General features: G+C 44.7%; 2 protein-coding genes across 17 annotated transcripts in view; one reads left to right on the top strand and one right to left on the bottom strand.

The window, feature by feature from the left end:
* Positions 1 to 212: 212 nt before the first annotated feature.
* Positions 213 to 10,045, bottom strand: dcp1a (decapping mRNA 1A). 2 transcript variants are annotated; one of them, XM_077003049.1, is made up of 10 exons: positions 9,815 to 10,044; positions 9,438 to 9,478; positions 8,862 to 8,989; positions 6,236 to 6,302; positions 4,573 to 4,702; positions 4,030 to 4,140; positions 3,378 to 3,845; positions 3,209 to 3,262; positions 2,038 to 2,235; positions 213 to 1,868 (listed from the first exon to the last, which is right to left on the bottom strand). In XM_077003049.1, exons 1-10 carry the CDS (start codon positions 9,962 to 9,964, stop codon positions 1,788 to 1,790), a joined length of 1,428 nt encoding a protein of 475 aa, XP_076859164.1. In that variant the 5' UTR covers positions 9,965 to 10,044; the 3' UTR covers positions 213 to 1,787. The 2 variants fall into 2 exon arrangements, with proteins under 2 accessions (XP_076859164.1, XP_076859165.1); XM_077003050.1 differs by lacking the exon at positions 3,209 to 3,262 and having other exon boundaries at positions 9,815 to 10,045.
* Positions 10,046 to 11,989: 1,944 nt separating this feature from the next.
* The window catches only part of cacna1db (calcium channel, voltage-dependent, L type, alpha 1D subunit, b), an 83,832-nt gene continuing 68,269 nt past the window's right edge, over positions 11,990 to 27,552 (top strand). For 12 of the 15 annotated variants that reach the window (XM_077003042.1, XM_077003041.1, XM_077003034.1 and 9 more), the window contains exons 1-3: positions 11,991 to 12,391; positions 14,069 to 14,420; positions 14,913 to 15,018. In XM_077003042.1, coding sequence (XP_076859157.1) covers positions 12,364 to 12,391; positions 14,069 to 14,420; positions 14,913 to 15,018 — 486 coding nt within the window. In that variant the 5' untranslated portion in view covers positions 11,991 to 12,363. Of the gene's footprint in view, positions 12,392 to 12,483; positions 12,607 to 14,068; positions 14,421 to 14,912; positions 15,019 to 27,552 lie in introns of those variants that run through there. The other 3 variants (XM_077003039.1, XM_077003040.1, XM_077003038.1) reach the window with 3 other exon arrangements.

Below are 27,552 nucleotides of genomic sequence, written 5' to 3'. Positions count from 1 at the left end.
GTAAATAAAACGGTACTAATTTAATAGAGATAGTACAATGCATTTCTATCCAATCACAATAATGTGGATGTTGAACTGGAACAGGAGTAGGAACGTCATGCTTTGGAGACAGATACATTTTCATCTCCCTCACCTACCATTTATAACATTATTATTACTGTAAACACATGTTCAAAGCATCCATGAAACTTTAAATGAAGTTGCTCAAAAAGGTCTGATATACCAAGTTTTATTTAGCATCAAGTTAGGTCATCGGTCCAGTTCTGGTGATCTTGAAAATGGACAACGCCATCCTTCCATTCCAAACTGCATATCCTGATATATTTAGCACATATTTGATAAGGTGTTCCAAGAGAATTGCTTCATAAACTGCCCCAAAAGAAAGAAAGCAAAAAGAAAAACATCACAAGGGGCAAAACATGCGTTCGGAGCGCCAACACAAGCAAAAACCAAACTACTGACCACTAGATCATCAAACTACTGACCACTAGATCAAACTACTGACCACTAGATCATCGCATTTCACATCACTTTAGTTCTCGCAAATGTTTTGAACAAGAGAAACGCGAGGAGGAAACAGCTGTGATGGTGACATCTAGAAGCTTCCACACAGCTGTAGTGTGACGAGTTCTCCTGTTTCTTTAGTGGCCTTGTTTAGTGGAGTATATTACACACATCAGTTAATGCAGCATTCCTATGCACCTCCGTTCAACTGGTATTTCTGTGCAAAATTAAAAATAAGGATGATAAAAAAAAAGGAGAAAAAGACAAAACAAAAACCCGTATCAATTCACAGGAAAAAAAGTATTGCCTTTATTTGCTCCGCTCCCCCAGACACAACATAAAAACTAATTTAGTGAAGCCAACCACAACAGACGATGTTGAGTGGAGGCATTGAACGCTGCACTTGACCACAGTGCTACACCAGGAAGGGGCGTGACCACAGGTACGTTTACCTTCGACGAGCCGCTTGGCATTTGGGAAAACATTAAAATGATGCAAACTCATGACGCACAATCAAACGCGTTGTGTAAATGTGCTTTAAAATTCATCTCTGTTCTGTAGACAAGCTTGTACTAGACGAAGCTCAAAACCAATCTTACACCGCTGAAATTCCTAATAATCGATGATTGGCATACGTAAGGTTGCAGAAGGTATTCAACGCTAACCAGAATGCCTAAATGATCAGACGAATGGAAAATTGAAACAAAAAAATAGATGTACTTGTATTGTCCAGTGCATATAAAGCTTATTGCAGTAATAAATACTGCAGACCTCAGAGCTTAGTGTGAATCTATTACTGTATCGTAATCCATCAGGACAGAAACACCTTTATACCCACGTCAGAGACCAGGGCCCCTGCACGACTACGTAAACGTGCATCTTCCTCTTAACCGAACTGAGACAAAACTGAGCATAGAAGAAAGGACAGATGTGGGAGGGGCTCCAAAAGACCAGATAAGAAGATAAAAAGAACAAATGAGAGGAAGACAAAAGAAAACAGAAGCAAGAATGTTCCCCCACGTCTCAGACTCGCAGAAGTGTAATCTGCATATCGCCGTGACGCAACCAACCACTGAGACTCAGAGGCGGGGCGAGTGAAGGCGTCGCCGTGGTTTCGCGTCGGCCGTCCAATGGCCCGCGTCCCTTTAGAGCAGCGCTGAAAGTTGCCAGTGCCTTTAAGACAGTCCGGTGCGGTTCATCCAATAATACTGCGGGTTCTGCCAGCTGCCTCCCAGATCCAAGCACACCGGCGCCGGCTGGGTCCAGGAGCGCGGGGCCGCTGGCTAGAGCTTCATGTTGTTCAGGTCTTTGGAGAGCGTCTGCACGTAGGCCTCGTGGATCGCACTCAGGAAGTGGGCGTCGTGCTGGAAGAGCAAACCGGAGCGAAACTCGCGTTTGCACGGGATCGACGGCGGTGGGACACCAATATGAGCAACATAACAGCTAACTGCAACTCTCGGGAAGAGTCATTTGAGTAACGCCCGAATTCGAGCTTTGATTCGTGGTTTTGAGTTTGCATGCGCGAGGCGGTACCTTTATCAGATGTATCAGAACGTCCTGCAGCTGGGTCTTGTTGTACGCTGCAGACGGCAGCTCTGCGGGCGCGGGCGAGGGCGGGGGGGCGGGGCCTCGCGCCAGCTCTGCTGCTTTCGTACTGGACTGCTGGAACACGCTGGGAGATAGCAGCAACGAAGGCTCCTCCCCCGGCACCACTAGCCCCGCCTTCATTGGCTTAGCCAAGACAAGTACATTCTAAATTAACATTAATCATTACAAATGTAAACGTATTCACAAGAGCAGGACTAAGGGTTCAAAGTCAATGAAATGGAGCGGCTAAGAAGGTCTATGGACCTGCGTGCAGCGTGGGGAAAGGAACTTTGAAGACTTGGCATTATCCGTAGCTGCTAACATATTACGTTGTTGATTGTGCTTCAAAATCTTTGGATTACTTAAACATTCTCTTGGACCATGTTGGAGATCCCAAATATTTAAAATACACATTAGTCATTTTAATTACGTTTAAATCACGTTTCAGAGCAGGTACCCTAATCAGTAGTGAAATGCATTTTAAAAGCAAATCTCCCAACTCTGATAATGTAAATCAGATTTGACCATACTTGACTACATCACCAACGTGCAGAATCAAAATTGTACTTCAGAAGTAAAAACCAGAGTTATGAGCCCATGTTGGCTGAGATCACTCCCAAGCAGAGGGGAACCTATGCTGTCTCCCCTAGCCAATGACAACATGGGTCAGAACCAGTGGATACCAGGGCCATTTCCCCAGGAGCAAGACAGAACAGTGGGTGACAATCAGGTGCCTAACCTGTAGATTTATAGCATTATTACTGGGATTTACATGTATTCAAGGGTTTATATTATACCTTACCGTATATTAATGTGGTACAATGCTATAATAGGGTTTCTATTCACCGGTGTAATTGGTCACTGGTGAACATGCTTCTAGAAGTTTTGATTGATTTATTTAATCAGCTCATATATGCCAATCCACAGCAAAACCTTTTTTCTATGGAATATAATTACTGTGATAAATACTCCCAGCAAGTAAGTAAATAATTCAGAAAGATGACAGCAAACCGAGGCGTATTATAGTGTCTGGAGTGGTGTAGGTTATGTACATCAATCTGCTCTGTAGGTGTAGACCAACTGGGTTCAGACTGTCCCCATCAATGTTTGTACTCACTGGAATCGCTTTGACAAGGGGCTGTGGCTGAGCGAAAGCGTCTGCATCTTTATTCTGAGAGAGAGAGAGAGAGAGAGAGAGAGAGAGAGAGAGAGTGAGTAATGCCACTGTAAGCCCCCAAGAGGCCACAGAATCCCGCGGGCCGTCCGAGTGGGCCGTCCGAGCGTACCTGTGTGCCTGCCGTGGTGTGGCTGGTGAACGCTGCTTTGACTGTGGTCTCCCGGAAGTTCTGTGGAGTGAACAGCGAGCTGGGGATGAACCCCGGCATGGCGGCCGGCTTGGCCACACCGTGCCCGTCTGCCTTCAGTGGCTTCACGTACCGGGGCGGCGCCTGGGGGACGGGGACTCCATCGGACACGCTCGGCCGGGGGGGCGCGGCGTGCAGCGGGTCCCTGGGGCCTCCGGCTGTCAGGATGGGCACCAGGCCGGGGCCCCCGGGGTCGACCGTGAGCCGAGGGGTGAGGAGCGGCTCCAGGGGGAGGGGAGGCGGGACGTAGGTTAGCCCGTGGAGGAAGCCCTCCCCTGGGGCGGGGTCAGTCGAGTTGTGGGCGGCGACGGCTGTAGGGAGTGGGTCTTTGGGTAAGGAGCTACCAAACAGCTCTTCTACAGTGATCTGTTTTTTGACACCATGGGGGGCCTGTGGATACAAAGAACAACTGGTACTCTTTTTTTTTAGGTATTACAACTGACATTCTTGTTGTATCTGACTGACTTCAACGTAATGTAGTAGTGTAAGGGTTACATCAGTGGAGACACTTCTGTAAGTCACTCTGGACAAAACCATATGCTAAAGGCAGACGATTCAAGTGAAGCATCAGTACCTTCTCATGTGGAGAAGAGATCACCGTGGACTTTGAGCTCTCCGCTTTAACAGGCTCTGGAGGCCGAGACGCATCAGAGTTTATCTGCATCTCTATCTCAGTGGACTGACTCTATATACACACACACACACACACACACACACACACACACACACACACACTTATTAAATGTGCACAATTAGCTGAGTGGCTGTTTAAAATTTGAAAGGAAGAAACACACAGGATCAGGCAGAGTCACAGAAACCTGGGGGTCACTTTTATTGGATCCATCCTGGATTAAAGACTAATCTGGATTAAAGACTAATCTGGATTAAAGTCTAATCTGGATTAAAGTCTAATCTGGATTGAAGTCTAATCTGGATTGAAGTCTAATCTGGATTAAAGACTAATCTGGATTAAAGACTAATCTGGATTAAAGACTAATCTGGATTAAAGTCTAATCTGTTTTCTGCGTATGTGCACACCTTTAAATTCAACCCTTCTGGATTTGATTATTAAAAAGGGAAAAGGCTGCAAATCAGACCAGAGCAATCGCTGGCCTACCCTGTGGTATTCTTCCTTGGCCTTGCTAAGCAGCTCCAGGATATCCATTGGTTTGGTCTCAATGCAGCCATTTGCTCTGCCTCGATTTGGGGAAACCTGCTGAGCGCTCAGTGCCTCCTGCTTCACGATCCTGAAACAGACATAAAACACACGCGGGGTCTTTAAAACAGGCAGCACAGCCTGAATTTGCACCCCACTTACTGTTTAGGGTGGTTCTATTTAGTATCGGCCATTTTGTGGTGTTGAATTTTCAGTGACAACTCAGTTCACTATATTGTTACCCATAATGCACCGTAACCATTTACGCTTACATGTGGGAATATAAATGGGCAAACGTAACTTGACATAGCGGTTTCCTATGATGTTAATGCTGTATTTAATAGGATTGCCAGTACATATTCTGCTCAATAAAATAAACACTAAAATAACATCCTAGATCTCAATTCCAAAATATTCCACTCAAAATCAAAGTGGAAAATAAACAGGCTGATTTAACCTCAGTGGAAATTCCTCAAGTCAAAATGAGGCTCAGTAGTGTGTGTGGCCTCCATGTGCCTGTATGACCTCCCTACAACGCCTGGGCATGCTCCTGATGAGGTGGACGTTCTCCTGGGGAATCTAGAACTATAGACCCATTTATGTGGAGATGAACAACTAAGCAACTACACCATTTTAAGCAGTGTGACGTTTTGAATGCAGCAAAATTAGACCACTAGAGGGCAGTAGTGTATTGTAACACACTTGTACAGGACGATTCTGTTTTATACCAGAAATGAATGAATTGTCTCAAAATTTGAAGTCTGCAATGGAACACTGGTAGGACAGAAGACTGGTCTAGTATCAGGTGTAGAGTTGGAAGACTGGTCTAGGATCAGGTGTAGAGTTTGAAGACTGGTCTAGGATCAGGTGTAGAGTTTGCTAACATAGGATAATAAGCAAACGTGCTGCTAAGTTTGTTAGCCTTGGTTCCTTCTAAGTGGTACATTTGTATGCTGCCAAAACACTGGTTATTTGAAATGATGGATTATAGCTGAACACACACACACACACACACACACACACACACACACACACACACACACACACACTGGTAAAGTACAGAGTTTCCAGAGAAACAGGACGTTTCAGAGAGACAGAAGTCCTTCATCAGCTGTGCAAGCAAAGTTCTTCACACTTGCACAGAGTGCTTGCGAGGCAGATGAAGGACTTCTGTCCTAGCGCCCTGTTTCTCTGGAAACTCTGTGTACTTTACTACAATGTTTAATATCTCTACATATCTTACCCAAGTACACTGCAGTTATTCACCACAAATCTTCTCCAGATTTATTTTATATTATATATAAAATATATATAAAATGTGTACACACATACATACACACACAAACACACACATTACAGCCAGCTATTTATTCAAGCGTAACATTAACAGCACAGGTGCCTCAGTACACCCAGATGGCCCAGATGAGTGAACCTGGTCGCTATGGTAACAAGCATCCATGGCAACAAGCTCAACCTGTTGCTAGGCTCCTGCGTGGGTTCCTCGGCGACCGACCACCCGAGGACGGATTGCTTTTACCCATCAGCGCACATTACATTCCACCTAGTAAAGGTTTATGTTGTGTGTAATACAGTGGGATTTACAACAGGGCCACGTGATACTTACTGGACCATCAGCTGTGCTATACGCTGGCAGTCGGCCTTGTCATAGAACCAGATACTGTAGATGCCCACTGGAGAGAGGGAGAGATGGAGGGGGGAGGGAGAGAGAGAGAGAGAGAGAGAGAGAGAGAGAGAGAGAGAGAGAGAGAGAGAGAGAGGACTGGATGTCAAAGCTATCAGGCATCGTTTTATATGCCTTAATCATCACCACATTGCGGTGAAAACATTCACTCTTAAAGACGTGCTCACGTATATGAAGGCTGAGGTTTGCACTGGTGACCCCTCCTAAATAAATCCCTCCACCTCTCAACTCAGGTCAGAAGAGAAGATGAGAGAGGAGCAGTCTCCTGCCACGCTGACGGCTCCTGCAAGTTCTCACAGGCCACAGCCTACAGGACCAGTTCTCCTCGTCGCCTTCCTGCACCACATCGCATCTTCCTGCACCTCCTCTCTCCTCACGTCCAGAAGTCATGCCACACATCACGCAGGGCCACCACGTTCCGTCTGTCCTCCCAAGCTCCAGGACGGAGAGTTCCTCACGACCTCATGAACTTGTACCACCTCAGCGTCTCCACCTTCCTCCTCCACCGACAGTCGGCACGGACGCAGACCGCATCTACGACGGACGTGCTCCTTAAGGCCTTCGTCCACAGGTGGGCATCACAGCCACGTCCCGTAGCGTCTCAGAACCCTCTCCACACAGACGCGGTCAGGAGCTCCATTGTGCAGGCAGATCTCCGCAGGACGACACTCGGGACCAAGCGGCCGCGCAGGGACAGCAGGGACGAGCCAGTTCAGCTGGACGGAGGAGAAGGGCCCACAGCACAAACCGGAGACCTTCCTAGACCTTCACATTATTCAAGCTGTCGTTTCTTTGTACGCCGTAAATATTTACAGAATTCATGGTGGTGCTACGTAAATTTATTATTCTGTAAATGTCTGCAATTACAATTTAGAGAGAGTCTAAAACAAGTCCAAAGACGCTCTGTCAGGATAGTTCTGCGCAGGCCCGTTACAGTGGTTCCTACAGTGACCAGACATACCGCTTTGGCATTTTAACCTACACAAGCTAGATTACGCGTGTTCCTTGTAGGACGCATGATCGACAAATGAGCGTTTTAGCACTACGTGTATCGTTTACCAGTCGTGCTACGTTTAGCTGACGTGAGGACTTGCAAAGCGACCAAATGGGGAGCTTCATCCTAAAATACTCAAGGAAGGTTTCAAGGGAAAACTGAACTAACCGTCAGCCACATGGAATCCAAAGGCCTGAAATATGAAGACCGACCTGAACCATTCAGGGAAACTACAGGTATGGACCACAGCGTGGCACAATCTAGATTCTGTATACAGCAGCATGGCTCCTTTGCCTCCAAGCAGCTGCTTAAGAGCCCTAAATGGACCTGTCTGGACAATTAGTCATTTCCATCTCCGGCAGTTTCATAACACTGAAGGACACAAGGTCACGGCAGGTCAGCAAGAACCTAATCTGGGCGTTCTAAAGACATGTCAAGGGTTTTCAGTTACTTAAGAAGATCTAAAATGAAGTTCTCTGCAGCGTAATGAAATTCGCTTTGGCTTCTGGTCCGCAAAGACGACAGGCAGCACGCTTGAAATCTCAGCGATTTAAAGCTACTGACAAAGTTTCAGGAAGGCAACAATTTATATCAGGAGTTGGGGTAGAGCCACCAAGCTCCATAAATTAGGAAACAAGAAATATAAGAGGTCCTTATTTTCAAGGGTTAAGACTCTGAACAGCCAATAAAACGTAGACTCTGTCCTTACATTCACTCCACTGCTGCAGTATTTCAGTAGCAAGTAGAATTTGCACAGAAATAACTCAAAATAAGAAATCTTAAGAAACTGAATTTAGTAAAGCAGTATGTCAAGGGTACTGGATCCGTATTCTTCCATTACATTGGCATTAATATACAAATAGCATCTTCTTGCAAACTCAGCTCAGGTGCACCTAATTATGTCGTCTTAGCCCACTGATAGTTTAAATCTCATATTCATTGATCATTAAAAAAAAAGAAAAAAAACCTTCCCAGGCACATGGTCTGAACCTTAATCTATTTAAAAGCAAAACGTGTCTTAATCAAAGGAAAAGTAACTGATGATCTTCTGGCCATCTCTCACAAAATATGTTAATAGGAGCAAATATATGTAAATGTTACTAGTTGGCTCCAAACTGCTTCAACAACTGGGTGTTGCAGTCAAAGGTTGACGGATGTCAGATTGATTGTTGAGAAAAAAACACTAGTTCATTGAACACTACACGTATATCAATACAACCAAAACAGGTACAAGTGTGTCTGTGCGCACACACACACACACACACACACACACACACCCCTATTCAATCCACAATAATCCATATACCAATAAAAAACAATTCTACAAAATTGTCAATATCATATCCATCTTTGGAAGTAACTTTTTAATTTAAAAATATTACTAAAGTAAAATATTACATTCACATTAAATGTAAAATATTCTAAAACACGGTCGTATAAGGGGACATATTCAATCACGAGTGGGACCAAAACATTAAGCATACACTAAACAAAAGGTATGCAGGTTTCATAAGCCTGAATGTACATATAACTGGTTACATGGCGGAGACTTACAGCTGGCGTTGCGATAAAGCAAGAAGGGATCCTGAAGTTGGAACTCCAAGTCCTTATTGATCGGCTCCACCAAGTTCTCCGTGCTTAAGCGATTCATAATGGTGAAGCCATGATGGGGTGATGCTGACCTGCAAACACACACACACAGACAGGGACACACACACAGACAGGGACACACACACAGACAGGGACACACACACAGACAGGGACACACACACAGACAGGGACACACACACACACAGACACACACACACACACAGGGACACACACACACACAGGGACACACACACACACAGGGACACACACACACACAGGGACACACACACACACAGGGACACACACACACACAGGGACACACACACACACAGGGACACACACACACACAGGGACACACACACACACAGGGACACACACACACACACAGGGACACACACACACACAGGGACACACACACACACAGGCTTCAGTTGTCTCGCAATTATATGCCTACACACACAAATACGACACACGCCTGCATTGGTTTGAGAGTGTTGAGTCAGTGTTATACACATAATAAGAAACATGTTGAGACAGTACCTGGCGTAAACAAATAATGTGCCTTCAATGTCAGTTTTCTCCTGTGAAAGAGAATCACAAATAAGTGTTGGGAAATGTTCACCTTCTAAAACAAACATTAAGTGTACGCAGCAGTGAACAAACCGGACTAAGGGAGACGTATAAATCATAGAAACATAAAAAACAATGTTGTAAACACACAACATTGTAGGTAAAGTAGCATCCTCACCTCCACACTATTGTTCCTAGCAGGCTAGGCTAGGCTAGGTTAGGTTAGACTAGGTTAGGCTAAGCTAGGCTAGGTTAGGTTAGACTAGGTTAGGCTAGGCTAGGCTAGCTGGCTAACGTAGCGGGGAAGCTAACAGTACTGTGATGATCACTAAACCAGTGAAACTCACCCATTCGTTTGCCTTCGAGTTGAACTTGTACAGCGCGACCTGTCCGGTAACGTCGAGGAGCTTGTTAATGTAGGGATCATGCTGCTGCAGAGCCGCCAGACTCATCAGATGTCCCGCTTTATTCACCGACTCCATCTTCAACACTAGCATGCGCCAGCACGGAAGACATTCGGAGAACACCCCCGACTCAATTTCTGTCCGGGCAAAACTTAGACACACACGCTGGTTCCACGTTCGCAATGCCAGGATTGTAATTCATCTTAAATGGATATTTATAAAAAATTAACTTTTCAGTTAAATAAGAGCCTCAAAGAGTTTAAAATAAATTCCTCAATTAAATTAAGTATTTTCTAAACAAATCTACGAGTCAGAGTGTTTTAACGGTGCTAGATTTAAATAGATAGTGCACAATTAAAAGAGCAAAAAACTATGAAAAGTGAGAAACTCTATAATAAAAGTGAGTATGCAATCTTTATACTTGTGACAGCCAGTAGTATGATATGAAATTTCAGAGTAGGATTCTTTAAATTCAGTAATTGACACAGATATAAATATCTATATTTATTCCACAGTTCACAAAAATAGATTATATAAAGAGATAAACATAATAACTGTTCATTTTTTATTAAATACAGTTGTAATGCCATATTTAGTCTGAATTTTCAGGTTGAGGAATTGCGAATAGTGTTTATTTCCAACTACACTTTCATTTCACAATGACTCTTGATTAGTAACAATGCATTCTGATTTTCTTTACTTTTTAAAAAGGATTTATTCTAAAAGGATGTGTCTGGAACAAGCCTCTTTGAAGATGATCCTTAAGACAAGAAACTACCACAAGATGTCAGTCTGAAACAAATGCATTTATTTGTTTGTTTATTTATTTATATTTTTATTTATTAACAGCCTGAGGTAATGAAACGCTTCTTTTTGTAGGGTAGGACTGTGAAAACCTGTGAATGTGACATACATTCATATTAACATTATCTAATCCTTTACAAAGGTCATTTACCTTGAGTGGATCGTTTTAAAAATTAGTTGTGATCCCAATGGACTGAAAAAACATCTGATTAATAAGAAGAATCAGTTAGGCTTTGGGCTGAAATAGGCCAGAGACGACCGGCAACGTTATTACTGGGGAATTATCGTCTGTAAAACTATTATCTAGCATACAGTGGGGGTGAGCCATGTCCGTTTTCATTCCTCCCGAGTTCTTTGCGGAATGAGACAAACTAATGTCGGCGTCTACAAGAGCTGAATGGCGTTCGTACCTTGGAGAACCGGGCGCGCAGGTAAGACTTTGCTTGGCTCTATAACGCAGAACGCCAACGTTGCTTGTCGCCAATGCCTTGTTTAGTCCTACAGTAAACTGATATTCAGAGTCCTCTAAAGCGAAAAACACGAGAGCAATACAACACCAGCCTAACTGAACACCACACCGACAATCCAACATGAAATAGTGCATCAACAGTTCATGGAAAAGTGGTACCTTGATATTTAGGAGTTTTGAACTCATAAACATACAAATAAAGAATACAACACATCATCTACCAATGTATTGTTGCATAATGGGTTATAATATGCTGTATGAAAGATTCTTAAAATTGTGAAGCAATTATTGGCTGACTTATTTATTAACTGACATAGGCTATTCACAAAGCTGCTGTCCAAACCTGACTCAAACCAGGTAACTCTAGGTTATTATGTCTTTTGACGTATTAACAAGTGGTCAGTAATCTCGTGTGTCAAATATTGATCAGTTACAGACATGGCTAAAAAATCTTATTCTCACACACGTCCAATTAAAATATGCCAGTATTAATCTGAACTTCATCACTCCAAAAGCATAAATCATTCGACCATGTCTTGTTTAATCTGCTTATAGTAAGAATGTCTTGTAAAGTCTTGTAAATGTCTTGTATAATTGGTAAACCCTTTAAAGAAGGCCTAGATGATTTAGTGACCTACCTGTTTGCGGATCTCCAAATATTATAAAGTTCTCTAAACTGATGTCCATTAAGGCTATTTTAATACAGCATGCAGTTACTTTCAAAACTTTAATGCGTATTTATGCGTATTTCACCAATTTTGCTACATTAGATCTTACATCAGGTTAGATTGGTGCATTTACTCCATATTAAGACAGTGATACACGGAGTTGTAAAGAATGAAGGCGGTCCAGAGATGCGCAACACTGAGATTAAAACAACGACGCTCCGCCGAAGTCTCATCACACTGTTGCTCACCAGGCGAGTGGTGATGCTGTAGCTTCGTATGGACTCCTCTCGGTCCACGGAGATGCGTTTGAAAGATCCGTAGTGACTAATACAGACAGGATCATCATCATCATCATCATCGAGGTGTGTGGCACAATAACCCATGATGTGAGGACAACACCCGGATGTTGCAACGTGCGCTCCATGGCGCTCAGGGAACTACATAAAGCACTTTATCATTGGATTAATAGCCTGAATCGACATTAACTAAGAGCGTGATTATTGCTATTTGGAGAATATTTGATAAAACGGACTTTCAATGAGGAGGAAGGAATGCCCGAGTCTAAGGAACCGACTAAAGGTAAAAGCGGAATAAAGCGCGCAGCTGTCATTTGAAATGAAAGAAAACGAGTTGCGCCGTGAATCTGCGCCGTGAATCTGTGTGTCTTCGTGGTCTCATTGTTCCGCCTGTTTGTTCATGTCAAATATTATGCACAACAGCCGCTTCTTTTACATTAATTCACGGTTAGCAGACAGACGGACGCAGCGCATCAGCGCCACGTAGGATTAGGACAGGTAAGTGTCCAGACCCGCTACTCAGTATTATCCGTGTTTATACCGGCAGAAACAACTTAAATACACCGTCTGATCAGTAAGACATCAGTCTCTGTGAGAAAGGGAACAGGGACATACTACTTTTAATTCGGATAACACCAATACTCGGTCTGAATATTAGGTTGAAACTGAATTTACGGACATAGGTTTCGGCACCAGATACATCCTCTGCGTGAATCGTGGTTTCTAGATGAGGACAAATGTGTTGAAGTCGATTTGGCAACGGTTAACAGACATTGTGTGAGTGCGTGGTGCGTGTGTGGTGGCTTGGACATTATAATGGCTTTAAATACTCCATAAATATAATTTTACTGGAGTTTGAATGCCTGATCACAGTTTAAGAAAGTTTATCTGTATGACTGGTGTGTAAAATTATGTAATTACATTCTTACTCTTTTTCTAAAGCCTGTTGTGTCTAAACCGGCTTGGGTCCCTTGAATCAAAGTATAAATCTAACTCAAAGACACGGGCCCATTGATCTGAGCAGAGTTGTATAATCCAGGTTCAGAAAGTAAAAGTCCTCACCAGGATTTTGCTCAAGCTTACTAGATTTTCTAATTAGTGCAATCCAGGTAAAATTAGTGGAATCAACACAATCCAGGAAGCCTGAGCAAATTCCTGGTGAGGACTTTTACTTTCTGAACCTGGATTATACAACTCTGGATCTGAGTTCACAATGACTTCGCACAGCTGCTGCTTCACTGAATATTATAGCATGTCTATCACAAACGAGATTCTTAAAGGACACTCGAAGTGCTCTGGACTTGGACATCTGAATAATTTAAATCACTATTGCTGTTTTATTTCAATGTGAAGCATCCTTTCAGTTAGAGGGGGCTGCTTTTTGCAGCCGTTGTCAAGGAGATTCACTTTGTCCAAACATTTCTTTCGAGATGCTATTTATAGCGTTTCAACAAGCTCTATGTAGCTCTGCCAAGCACGGTTGATATGAAATGTCTCTGCATTTGATCTACATCGTGAGGCTTTTTGAGTAGGTGGTGCTGCATAGAATACACTGTGATTTGTACCCACAAAACATCATTTGCATGCAGCTATGATTGTGCTGAGCCTATAAGCACCAGTTCTAAAGCAGTTAATGGTGGTCTGTGAACAATTTGTAGTCATGAGACCTTGTATGAAGATATTTACTCTTGGCATAGGCTGCTACAGCCTGTTCAGCTGGCAACATAACAACTGGCATATCAGATGACCTAGAAACTGCACCAGCAGAAACAGCTTTGCTATTTCACATGACAGAATATTGATTTTCTCTGTCTCTGTCTCTCTCTCTCTCTCCCTCTCTCTCTCACACACACGCGCTCACACTTTCAGTTTATAGTACATCTCTTTCTCTCCCTTTATCTCTCTGTTCAACTTTTTCAAACTCTTGAACTCAACCGTTTGCTCTTTCTCCAATTCCCAGGGGCAAACTATGCCAGCCGCACCAGAGCCCCGCCCTCTGGTGATGCTCCACCCCTTTGGTCTGAAAGCCCCACCCACTCCAGGCAGCCCCTCCCCCCGACTGGCAGCAGCCTATCCTGGCAGGCTGCGATCCACGCCGCGCGTCATGCCAAGGGAGACACCCCGCAGACAATGAGCGGGCAGCCGGCGGCCGTCTCCGCTCCGGTGGGCTCCCTGTCCCAGAGGAAGAAACAGCAGTATGTCAAAAGCAAGAAGCAAGGCAGCGCCACCAATAGCCGGCCCCCGCGGGCCCTCTTCTGCCTCACCCTCAACAACCCTATACGCAGGGCCTGCATTAGCCTCGTGGAGTGGAAGTATCCTTCTCGTTAGCCTCCCCCTCTAACTGGTCCTGGGTAAGGTGACATCGCACTACGGGATTAAAGGAGTGCCAGTTTGTTTATCTTCTTTCAGCACACTAAAACACGCTAAAAGCTTCCCACAAGCTACCAGTCACGGGCAGCTTGCCTGGCTGAAGTTTGCCTGTAAAGATGTCCATGATCTTTTATGTAAAGACAGTGTTCAGGGTGTTTCTGGATGATCTAGATTGTTTTGCAAGTGGCTTTTATAATAAATGAACACTTAAACATAAACACTTCACATTTATTTATTGGACAGAATAATGGTATCACCGCATGTGAAGTTATTTTATTATAATACTGTGTTTTAATTTGCTGGATGCTAATCCGTAATTATAGTGCAGGGCAGCATATTTGATGTCACATTAATTTGGCATTTCACATAAGCTGTAAATGATGGACTTGGTTTTATGTGAGTTTCTCATTTGTCCTTAACTGTGCGCTTTCCAGACCTTTTGATATCTTTATATTACTCTCTATTTTTGCCAACTGTGTGGCCTTAGCTGTTTATGTCCCTTTCCCTGAAGATGATTCCAATTCAACCAATCACGACCTGGTGAGTACAGTCCCCGCCCCCTCGGACAGATGGTCACCTTTCTATTGGTGCACCCAGAGATACCAGCCTTTGGATGGCAGATGTATTGTGTCGTAAACCCTCGACTTTCCCGCACCTGAGCGACCTACAGGTGCTCCTCATGTGTGTTGTATTTACTTAGGTCTCATGTCATTGGCTCGTTGTTCTTTGTGTTTGGCTGTGATTGGTTGCTTTCCCTGGGATCTTCACGGCGGTATCGCGTTTCGTTTGTCTAGACAGTGCTGCTGAGTAGTTTGTATGCGCTGGGTACGTTTCTTGTTTGCGACTATTATGCAATCTGTATAATGTAGGAGATAACAGCTAAGAGCTTTCATTCAGAGGCCATTATTTACTTTCATAATTTTTGCTTTTGATCTTAATTTGAGGATGGGATTCTAATAAACGACTAGCACTTGAATAACTCAATAACAAAGATGTGGGTTTTACAGCTGTTTGGTGATATGATCTTATTCTGCTGTTGACCTTAATCTAGCCCCTAGAGGGATAGATCTTGCATTTGTCAGACATACATTGCATTAACTATTAAAGCAAGACATTAGCATGCTATCATAGGTGCAATTAAAGAGTGCTTCCATGTTTCTTTACATATATACTCTTTTATCTTTTATATAGAGAGATTATATATATATATATATATCTTACTCTTTTATATAATGCAATGTTCAAAGATTTTATTTAACTTGCAGATAGCACGTTTAACACGTATCAAACATTTGATTCTGGGAAACATCTGAAGCTTGAGGTCTGCATAATCTATGTATGTTTAAGACAGAAAGCAAGATTAATGTATTAAATGAAAGAGCTCTCTCTCTGCCTCTCAGAAAACACACACATTCAGGCCCGCCCCCACACACACACACACACGCACGAACGCACACGCACACACACACAGCCCGCATCATGAGCTTTCCACTGACTGTATCTGCTGTCACAGTGGTATCAGTGATGTTAATGTGTGCGCATGTGCGTGCAACAGTGAACGTTTGCTCTGTGTTTCCATGCAACCAGCATGATGGGTTTGATACTGAATCTTACCTTGTCTACAGAGGAATTAAAGTTCCTCTACAATTATCTGGAGTTGCCCGATGCATAATTTGATTAATTAAGGCATGTATTCAAACAGATATAAACAACTTTATTAAGATAGACTGGTTTTCATGCATGTCACATTAAGGTTCTTATATTACTAGATGCATCATGTCAATAATGTCAATATGATTTTTGTCTGTATCCAGGATCTGTTCTCAGGTCTCCCGTCATTACGGAGGCCGAGCATTATTGCTGGAAAATTGTCATGTGACCCTGCACTGCTCAATTCCATTGGCTGTTCGCTGTTGTTTTACCCGAGGGGTCACATGATTGGTATGATGGCAGTTCGGGTTACACAAACCGTAGGGAGGCTCTCCTCTCCGGGTGCCCCTGGTGCCGTGCATGTGTGAGAGGCCTGCTGAGTCTCCACACTGGCTGAGGGATTAATCCATGGTGTGGATGAGCTGTCGGGGGAAGGGAGGGGCGACTCTAAGGTTAACGAGGGTGACAGGGGGGTAGCCAGCACTTTGGCTAAATGAGACAAGGCCCTGCTGTTTAGCCGCCTCTCCAGTGCAGGTTGCTTTTTGGGAGTTGATTACTGATGCTTATGTGTGACACAAAAGCCAAATAACAATCACACACCATAGATCATTTAATTATATGTATATTGGAGGCAGTGGTGAAGAGTTTGAACTGTCTATGAGAACAGTAAGTTGCAAATGATGCAGGTTATTAAGATCTTCATCAGGTCAAATGTGAATGTAAGAGGGTTGAAAGAGGAACGTTAATGGCGTATTGTGTAAATGTATGTGAGCTGAATATCGAAGCTGAAAGTAGCCGGGAGAGTTGGGACGTTTGGCCTGTGTATTTTAAATATGTGCTTTCAGTTTCTGATATTGGAAACACCTGATCATGTTTTTTGTTTTTTTTTGGGGGGGGGGGGGGTGTCAGTGCCGCAGCGGGGGCACGGTGCAGCATTAGCAGAGCGTGAAGTATTCGCCCATGGCCAAGTGTGTGCGCCCGACTGTGACGGCAGGGAACGCTGGGTAATAACGTACGTTTGCGGACGTGTTGTGCTGGTTCTGTAGAGGCTGTGATGATGGGTCAAACACAAACGAGACAACAAAAAACCCAGAGTTGTGTGTATCCAGAGGGCTCGGAGGGGTGTGTATGCCTCCTTGAGTGGTTTGAGCGGTGACACAGGAGACACGGTGACATATCGACTGACTCTTGGCCTGCAGTGAGCGGCCCTCTCATTTGGACCACGGTGACTGGACACACATGTGCACGTACACTCACACAGGCACAACCGCTCAATCGGTGCTCAGGTGTTTCAGACATTTAGCCAGATGCACCATTCAAAATGTTTTGCTAGACAAGCATTTAATGCATCTTACTGAATCGCGAAATGTTTCTCTTCTCATGTCTCTTTCATTTCTCATTTCTTGCTCATTTCTCATGTCTTGCTCATTTTTCTGGATATCCCCTATGAAAGTTTTGAAAGTACATTGCTGTAAAATTCACAATGCTACAGGCATTAGTCCTACAATCATTAAAAATACTTCTGGCACTACGGAGCCACAGAGCAGGAACAGAGAGTGAGAACCGTCATTGACTCTGTCGTGCGTTCTGTCCGTTCTCTAATTCTCCATGGGACGTTCTCACACCACAGAGAGTCCAGGACAGCCACGGTAGGACAAGCCAGCTCACCTCTAATTGCGCCTCGGTTCTTCACACGCGGCTCACACAGCTCCTTCAGGTGGAGGCTTCACAGCCGTGTTAGTGCTGGAGCGCTGGGGTGGCAGTAATTGGGAGACACTTGTCCTTGGTCTCTTGCATCTTTCTCGTTCTTTTCTCCTCCGCCTGTCTGTCCCCCGCCTCTCTTCCTGTGTCCTCTGTAGCTGAGGAGCTGTATGTGGGCTTTCTGAGTGGGTGTGTGGCAGTGCGGGGGTTAGTGCTCATTAACACGCACACACACATGCACATATATGTGTACACAGAGACATATACACATGCGCGCGCACACACACAGTTATTTGGGAGCACAGCTTACCAATCTGCAGTTTATGTCATCCATGGGTTGGCTTACCGGGGGCTGCATAAAACGGAAGCAGGGGCTTTTGTGACCAGATCATCATTTCCATTGGAATGAACATGTGCACCCAAACTGGCTTAGCCTGATCCCTTCACTCAAACTGTATGAACGTGATCTGTTCACTCAAACTGGCTTAGCCTGATCCCTTCACTCAAACTGTATGAACGTGATCTGTTCACTCAAACTGGCTTAGCCTGACCCCTTCACTCAAACTGTATGAATGTGATCTGTTCACTCAAACTGGCTTAGCCTGATCCCTTCACTCAAACTGTATGAATGTGATCTGTTCACTCAAACTGGCTTAGCCTGATCCCTTCACTCAAACTGTATGAACGTGATCCCTTCACTCAAACTGTATGAACGTGATCCCTTCACTCAAACTGTATGAACGTGATCTATTCACTTAAACTGTATGAACGTGATCTGTTCACTCAAACTGTATGAACGTGATCTGTTCACTCAAACTGTATGAATGTGATCTATTCACTCAAACTGTATGAATATGATCTATTCATTCTGACTATATGACCCTGATCTCTTCACTCTAACTGTATAAACCTGATCCCTTCTCTCTAACCTGATCCCATCACTCTAACCTGATCCCTTCACTCTAATCTGATCCCTTCTCTCTAACCTGATCCCTTCACTCTAACCTGATACCTTCATTCTAACCTGATCCCATCACTCTAACTGTATAAACCTGATCCCTTCACTCTAACTGTATAAACCTGATCCCTTCTCTCTAACCTGATCCCATCACTCTAACCTGATCCCATCACTCTAACTGTATAAACCTGATCCCATCACTCTAACCTGATCCCTTCTCTCTAACCTGATCCTATCACTCTAACTGTATAAACCTGATCCCTTCACTCTAACCTGATCCCATCACTCTAACCTGATCCCTTCTCTCTAACCTGATCCCATCACTCTAACTGTATAAACCTGATCCCATCACTCTAACCTGATCCCATCACTCTAACTGTATAAACCTGATCCCATCACTCTAATATGCAAACGAAGGCGGAATATGCAAACGAAGAGCCGGCAGTATCTGCATGTCTGTGCTGGACTCTGTGCCTCACACATACAGCACCTGCATCTCTGTGCTGGACTCTGTGCCTCACACATACAGCGTCTGTGTAACACATACAGTTATACAACTGTATAAACCTGATCCCTTCACTCTAACCTGATCCCATCACTCTAACCTGATCCCATCACTCTAACCTGATCCCTTCTCTCTAACCTGACCCATTCACTCTAACCTGATCCCATCACTCTAACCTGATCCCATCACTCTAACTGTATAAACCTGATCCCATCACTCTAACCTGATCCCATCACTCTAACCTGATCCCTTCTCTCTAACCTGATCCATTCACTCTAACCTGATCCCATCACTCTAACTGTATAAACCTGATCCCTTCTCTCTAACCTGATCCCTTCACTCTAACCTGATCCCATCACTCTAACCTGATCCCTTCTCTCTAACCTGATCCCATCACTCTAACCTGATACCTTCACTCTAACTGTATAAACCTGATCCCTTCACTCTAACTGTATAAACCTGATCCCTTCTCTCTAACCTGATCCCTTCTCTCTAACCTGATCCCATCACTCTAACCTGATACCTTCACTCTAACTGTATAAACCTGATCCCTTCTCTCTAACCTGGTCCCATCACTCTAACCTGATCCCATCACTCTAACCTGATCCCATCACTCTAACTGTATAAACCTGATCCCATCACTCTAACCTGATCCCATCACTCTAACTGTATAAACCTGATCCCATCACTCTAACCTGATCCCTTCTCTCTAACCTGATCCATTCACTCTAACCTGATCCCATCACTCTAACCTGATCCCATCTCTCTAACTGTATAAACCTGATCCCTTCTCTCTAACCTGATCCCATCTCTCTAACTGTATAAACCTGATCCCATCACTCTAACCTGATCCCATCACTCTAACTGTATAAACCTGATCCCTTCGCTCTAACATGATCCCATCACTCTAACTGTATAAACCTGATCCCATCACTCTAACCTGATCCCATCACTCTAACTGTATAAACTTGATCCCTTCACTCTAACCTGACACCTTCACTCTGACTGAACTTGGCATGTCTGCCAAAGAGTCCAAATTAGTGCTGTAAATGTGAAGGATGTTGGATATTCTGTCTTAACTAAACAAGCTTTAAAGGTTTTAACTAACTGAATCATATATTGAATATATTTCATTATTCTCATGTTCTTTTTTCAGTGTATGGCTACAGCCTAAATAATAATCTACATAATCTACATACATACAATAATTTTCATAATGATCTACATCTACATAATAATCAAACAAATTGCCATGGCGGCCAGGAAGTTAGTTCTGGTGTTGGGAGTCTTTCAGTAGACCCGAAAAATCAAAAAAGTACATTTCTGCAATAATCTTATTACGACTTAAAGTTAGCATGGCCCATCTCATGCTCAGATAAATAAAGCACAGATTCCGTGGAAGGGGACGGAATATGCAAACGAAGAGCCGGCAGTATCTGCATTTCTGTGCTGGACTCTGTGCCTCACACATACAGCACCTGCATCTCTGTGCTGGACTCTGTGCCTCACACATACAGCGTCTGCATCTCTTTGCTGGACTCTGTGCCTCACACATACAGCACCTGCATCTCTGTGCTGGACTCTGTGCCTCACACATACAGCACCTGCATCTCTGTGCTGGACTCTGTGCCTCACACATGCAGCACCTGCATCTCTGTGCTGGACTCTGTGCCTCACACATGCAGCGTCTGCATCTCTGTGCTGGACTCTGTGCCTCACACATACAGCGTCTGCATCTCTGTGCTGGACTCTGTGCCTCACACATACAGCACCTGCATCTCTGTGCTGTACTCTGTGCCTCACACACGCAGCGTCTGCAGGGAAGTACCAGCACACAGTGCCGGTCGTCTGCAGGCGTTTCCAACCTACCTGTTGTTTTTTCGTGTAAGATAATCTGTCCCTCACCATTTTACATTTCCTCCCCCATCAATACCCTGACTCCAGGCAGACACCTTTTCTAAATGAATGAACCCAGTGTGGTGTCATTGTATTCATTCCTGCTGTTATGAACTGGTGACCTGCAGCTGCAGGCTTTAGCGTAGCTACACTGCATCACACCACTGTATCTATTAGAGATGGGAAGTGCACTACAGAATGATTAGTAAGAAGGATTATGTCACTGTGAAGTGTATCTGGCAGATATTATGGCAGATGAATGACTAAAGAAATTCTTCACCCAGAATTGTTTACATTGCTAACAGAGAATTAATGCGGATTGTTTTGATCTGTGTGGATTGTTACTGAGATCTTATCTGTATTATAGGAACAGTAGTGTTTTTAAATATTAGTATCTCTGGGCCTTCTCAACTTGGAATGTAGTAGCCACGCCATGTAGGCTCGCTGAGGAGAGTGGAGGAGCGGAGGAGCTGAAGAGGTCTGAGGAGCTCATGATGTCTGAGGAGATGAGGAGGTCTGAGGAGATGAGGAGGTCTGAGGAGCTCATGATGTCTGAGGAGCTGAGGAGGTCTGAGGAGATGAGGAGATCTGAGGAGCTCATGATGTCTGAGGAGTTGAGGAGGTCTGAGGAGATGAGGAGGTCTGAGGAGCTCATGATGTCTGAGGAGATGAGGAGGTCTGAGGAGATGAGGAGGTCTGAGGAGCTCATGATGTCTGAGGAGCTCATGATGTCTGAGGAGATGAGGAGGTCTGAGGAGATGAGGAGGTCTGAGGAGCTCATGATGTCTGAGGAGATGAGGAGGTCTGAGGAGATGAGGAGGTCTGAGGAGCTCATGATGTCTGAGGAGATGAGGAGATGAGGAGGTGAGGAGATGAGGAGATGAGGAAGTCTGAGGAGATGAGGAGGTCCCATGGTCTGGGTCTATCTCTGCTTCCACTAAACTCTTTGCATGTCCTCCATTTTGAAACGTTATTTACTGCACACCCAGGTCACGCTTGTAGTGTGTGTTTGTCATGTCAGCGAAGGCCTTTCACGCTGTGTGAGAGTGAATTCATCTGTGTGTGGATGTGTGTGTGTGTGTGTGTGTGTGTGTGTGTGTATGTGTGTGTGTGTGTGTGTGTGTGTGTGGATGTGTGTGTGTGTGTGTATGTGTATGTGTGTGTGTGTGTGTGTGTATGTGTGTGTGTGTGTGTGTGCACGTGTGTGTGTGTGTGTGTGTGTGCGCACGCGAGCGTGCCCTAATGTTTAGATTGGGTGAAATGTCAACAGATTTTTAGTCACACGTGTATCGAGGGTGTCTGGTCTGGAAAGATGTCAACAGTGGTTGGCCTCACAGGTGTGTGTGTGTGTGTGTGTGTGTGTGTGTGGGTGTGCGCATCTGCGTGCATGACCATGTGCACGCTCATTTGTGTGTGCGTATGCGTGTGTGAGACGTGAGCAAAATGTCAACAGTGAGCACGACAGACCTAGAGGTCCCCCAGAACTACAATGTGTTCAAATTACACATTGACTAAAATATACGTACGTCATTCACATTAAGGCAGTCTACCTAAAAGCACTTTCTGAAAGTGGCATGGTCATTAGCTGATGATGACATGTTAGGGGAGCCTGTGTTTGGCTCTGTCCTGAAGAGCTGACATGACCCAAAAGCTCTGCCTATGCCCTCTTCTGTTTGAGAACCGGTTCAGGACCACGACAGAGCTGGGACTCGGGGTGGTCAAACATTTGGACCGGTGCTCCCACCACACGACCACATGCCCATTTCGTCTGTCCGCTAATTCATCTGTCCATCCATCCGTCCGCTAATTCATCTGTCCATCCGTCCACTGGTCCATCTGCCTCTCTCCATCCACTCGTAAAATTGGCTATGCGAGTGTGCGTTTGTGGCCCGGCCGGCTCACGCACGCACGCACGCACGCACGCACGCAGACACACGCCGCCACCTGTTTGCTTTCTGTAGTGCTGCACTCGCGACCTGCGAAATCAGCTCAGCTGGTGAAGTCTCCTTTGTTAAAACACAGAGATTATTAAGGCACGCAGATTATTAAGGCCCTTGAATAGAGTCATAGTGGTCAAACAACATGAATGATTTTAGGGTAACACAACATTGCTAGAACATTCTGAACATTCCGAATTAGCTCCTTTGAAATTCCAGCTCGTAATATTTTATCTTTGTCACAACATGAATAAAGTTTATAGGTCAGGTTTATAAACCAGATAACCATTTATAAGTGAATGAAGCGAATTATATGTAAGTGAATTACATATCTAATGTACCTAAAAGGCTGATATAGGATTAGAAGCTAACCTTGATTTTCAGGTGATTCAGTGTTCTCTGGATAGAACCACTACGCTGTAGTTAACCCTGTTTCATGTTGGATATCACCCTTTTTTTCGAGTGAATAACCACCCAGGCAGTGACTGAACAAGCCAGGAGGGAATTCACACAGGGACTAGTGTGTGATTGTTAAATGGCTCACCAGTGCACATCTAGCTAGCTGTCACAGCTTACTGTGGGGGTTTATTTGAAGGATGGGCTACATGACCACTTCCTGCTCACAGACAATCCATGGATAGGAGCCAACACAGCCAATCAGATTGCAGCATATTCGATTCCTCTGAATTCATGGTTATATCTGTAACGAGACCCTTGCGTCCCTTTGTACGACCAACAGTACCATAATCTCTGAGCCGATCTATACAAAGCGCACAAGCAGGATTACTCTAAGGGATTAGACTACCCAAACTTCAGCGGTCTTCACGTAACATCCCCAAGACGAGGCGAGCTTCAATCCCCCCTCGCTGGGCCTGTAGTTGGCTGGGGAGCTTTCTGAAGCTGCAACTCCAACAGCGTACACGCACCACCTCCTCTGCTCCACCCAGGGGCGTTCTGATTAAAGACGCATCTGAGTCTCTGGCCCACGTGAGACGGCGTGTTTATTACCTTGGTCCGAGCCCAGCTCGAGACCAACATCAGTAGTGAGAACATAACCACAGTGTTTAATATATTCTGTCCTATATCCTCTCACTTTGATTTTTGGATGCTGAAACTGCACAACTCTGTCCAGAACTACCAAATACAAAACTGTTTCATGTAGGCAGACTGCATGCTTATAAAGTTTCTATTTGCCAGTTTGTAAGTGCTGTTGATAAATGCTGACCGCTATTTTTTTGCAAATTAGGTAGGGTGCATTTAAACAGACCTGAGGCGATGTTTTTTACGACAGCACGCTCTATTTAAGTGAAACCGCCATTGAAGCATTCCTGTCTCTACGGCAGGAAAGCGCTCATTTGAAGCATTAACAAAAGCCATGCCTGCAAATCTGATTACATGTGCTTTGAAGATAAGGGCTCAAAGTTCAGGATTACATTTGCGTTTCCTTATCAGGCTGTTATGCATACACAGAGATGTTAAGATATCTGAGCTGCACAAGGTAGCCGTGCCGTACCGGTAATCTGATCAGTCGCAAATCGTCTTTGACTCGTCAGCAAGACCCTGAGCTTCACCTACGTTAGACTACCACCATGTCTGTGTTACTGTAGTTTACTGTAGTATTGTAGGTAGTAATAATATTTGAATTTCTTTGATATTCATTTTTATATAAATGACTGCTCTTGGAGATTATGATGTGAATAATGACAATATACAGTTGTCCATATTCAGACATTGTATTGTTATTTAATTTCATATTTTCATATTTCAGTTTATTATGGTTGATACATCAAATCAAATAGAATATGATTAATGGCATTCCAAAAATATATTTTTATTTTTTAAATTTAAATGTAATGCTGTATAATCTGATAAGGTAATGTATTGTTACTCTTCATTGAATGAATATGACTATATTTCATTACAATTTACAATCCAATGATTGTTACACTTTAAAATGTTACACCATGACTGAACGCTTCTGTTACGTAACAGTGTGGATATAATTAGGATATAACGGCTGGGCGGAGGATGCTGGTTGTGTCACACACTCCTGTGTTCATTATCATCTCTGGGCCACACACATACAACACAGTGGATTCTCATTTCACAGTGCAGTAGGGGTGGAGGCTACACCCTGGAAAACCCCCACCCAGCCCCACCAGCACCACACGCAACCAGTACCCCCAGTACCACCACCACCATCAGGACCATCACCCCACAAAACCACACCCCCTACCCACCATCACCACACGCAACCAGCACCCCCAGTACCACCACCACCATCAGGACCATCACCACACAAAACCACACCCCCTACCCACCATCACCACACACAACCAGCACCACCACCACCATCAGGACCATCACCCCACAAAACCACACCCCCTACCCACCATCACCACACACAACCAGTACCACCACCACCATCAGGACCATCACCCCACAAAACCACACCCCCTACCCACCATCACCACACACAACCAGCACCCCCAGTACCACCACCACCATCAGGACCATCACCCCACAAAACCACACCCCCTACCCACCATCACCACACGCAACCAGCACCCCCAGTACCACCACCACCATCAGGACCATCACCCCACAAAACCACACCCCCTACCCACTATCACCACACACAACCAGCACCACCACCACCATCGGGACCATCACCCCACAAAACCACACCCCCTACCCACCATCACCACACACAACCAGTACCACCACCACCATCAGGACCATCACCCCACAAAACCACACCCCCTACCCACCATCACCACACACAACCAGCACCCCCAGTACCACCACCACCATCAGGACCATCACCCCACAAAACCACACCCCCTACCCACCATCACCACACGCAACTAGCACCCCCAGTACCACCACCACCATCAGGACCATCACCCCACAAAACCACACCCCCTACCCACCATCACCACACGCAACCAGCACCCCCAGTACCACCACCACCATCAGGACCATCACCCCACAAAACCACACCCCCTACCCACCATCACCACACGCAACCAGCACCCCCAGTACCACCACCACCATCAGGACCATCACCCCACAAAACCACACCCCCTACCCACCATCACCACACGCAACCAGCACCCCCAGTACCACCACCACCATCAGGACCATCACCCCACAAAACCACACCCCCTACCCACCATCACCACACGCAACCAGCACCCCAAGTACCACCACCACCATCAGGACCACCATAACCAGCCCCACTGTAAACTGGAGTATACTGGAGATATAGATAAATAAATAAATAAACTAACAAGAAAGAATACATTCACACTAAACTATCAGCATTGTTAAACACTTACACTGGAGGACTGGAGTAGCTACACACTGGGGAACAGTTTAACACTGAAGGTGCTATTTTAACACGTTTGTGTGCATGTGTGTGTATGTGATTGCAGAAACTAGGCATATCACAATATATTTCTGACGTGTTTGTTATTTCTTGTACATCGTTCTGTGCTTTTGTATCTGCGGGTCGTGAATCTATGCAAATGAATTTTTCCATGTGTTTTAGAAAGCGTTCTTGATCATTTCTAACACTGTAACTTCTAAGTCCACGTTAAAACATGGAGAGGTTGGATCCTGATGGGGTTCTGAAGGCTGAATGGGGCTCCTTGCTGCCAGAGGTCCCTCGAACAGCACCGTACACCAGGAATGGAGACAGAACCGTGCCTATGACCACAATTCTGCACGCTTTCAAAATAGTAGCATGTCACAGTCTTAAATCCAAACGTAACATGGCCTGACAGAAGCTCACCATAGTGTTCTAAATAACTTTAATACCCTCGCCGAAGGAGAGCACCGTGAGAAGATGACAGAGCTATTTCCAGCAGTTTCCAGCGAGAGTGTGTGCGCAAAGTCTCGCTTTTTTAATGAAACATTAGCTCTCACTTTAATGAACACCAGTGAGAGGTGGCGTCCTGAAAATTGTGTTAAGTACAGTTCTGCTGTCCAGGGCTGTGATTCTATTTATGTGCCTGTGCCTCAGTATTACAGTCACAGGCACACAGATCAGAACTCGGCAAACATCCAGACAGGCCGTTTAAATGAGTCTGTAGCACTCACGTCTGTTGCACAAGCACAGGAACCTTAAAGTGTGATCTTATACGCCGGGCTTATGCATCTGTGCACTGGGTCCATTCACACCGAGTCCTTGTGCAGAACGTTTCTGCACTGGCTGTGTGTTTGGTGTCTCTGTGTTCCGTCTGTATGGATTTCCATTTATAAGCCTGTCAGAACAGATGCTGTGTATATGTTGAACCTCTGCATTTGTTGATACCATGAAAGTGTATGTGTGTGTGTGTGTGTGTGTGTGTGTGTGTGTGTGTGTGTGTATGCACAAAAGGCTACAGTGCGTGTGTGTGTGTGTGTGTGTGTGAGTGTGTGTG

This window comes from Brachyhypopomus gauderio, chromosome 4 (assembly GCF_052324685.1).
Source record: "Brachyhypopomus gauderio isolate BG-103 chromosome 4, BGAUD_0.2, whole genome shotgun sequence".
NCBI classification, from domain to species: domain Eukaryota; kingdom Metazoa; phylum Chordata; class Actinopteri; order Gymnotiformes; family Hypopomidae; genus Brachyhypopomus; species Brachyhypopomus gauderio.
This window is presented reverse-complemented; position numbering and strand designations above follow the sequence as displayed.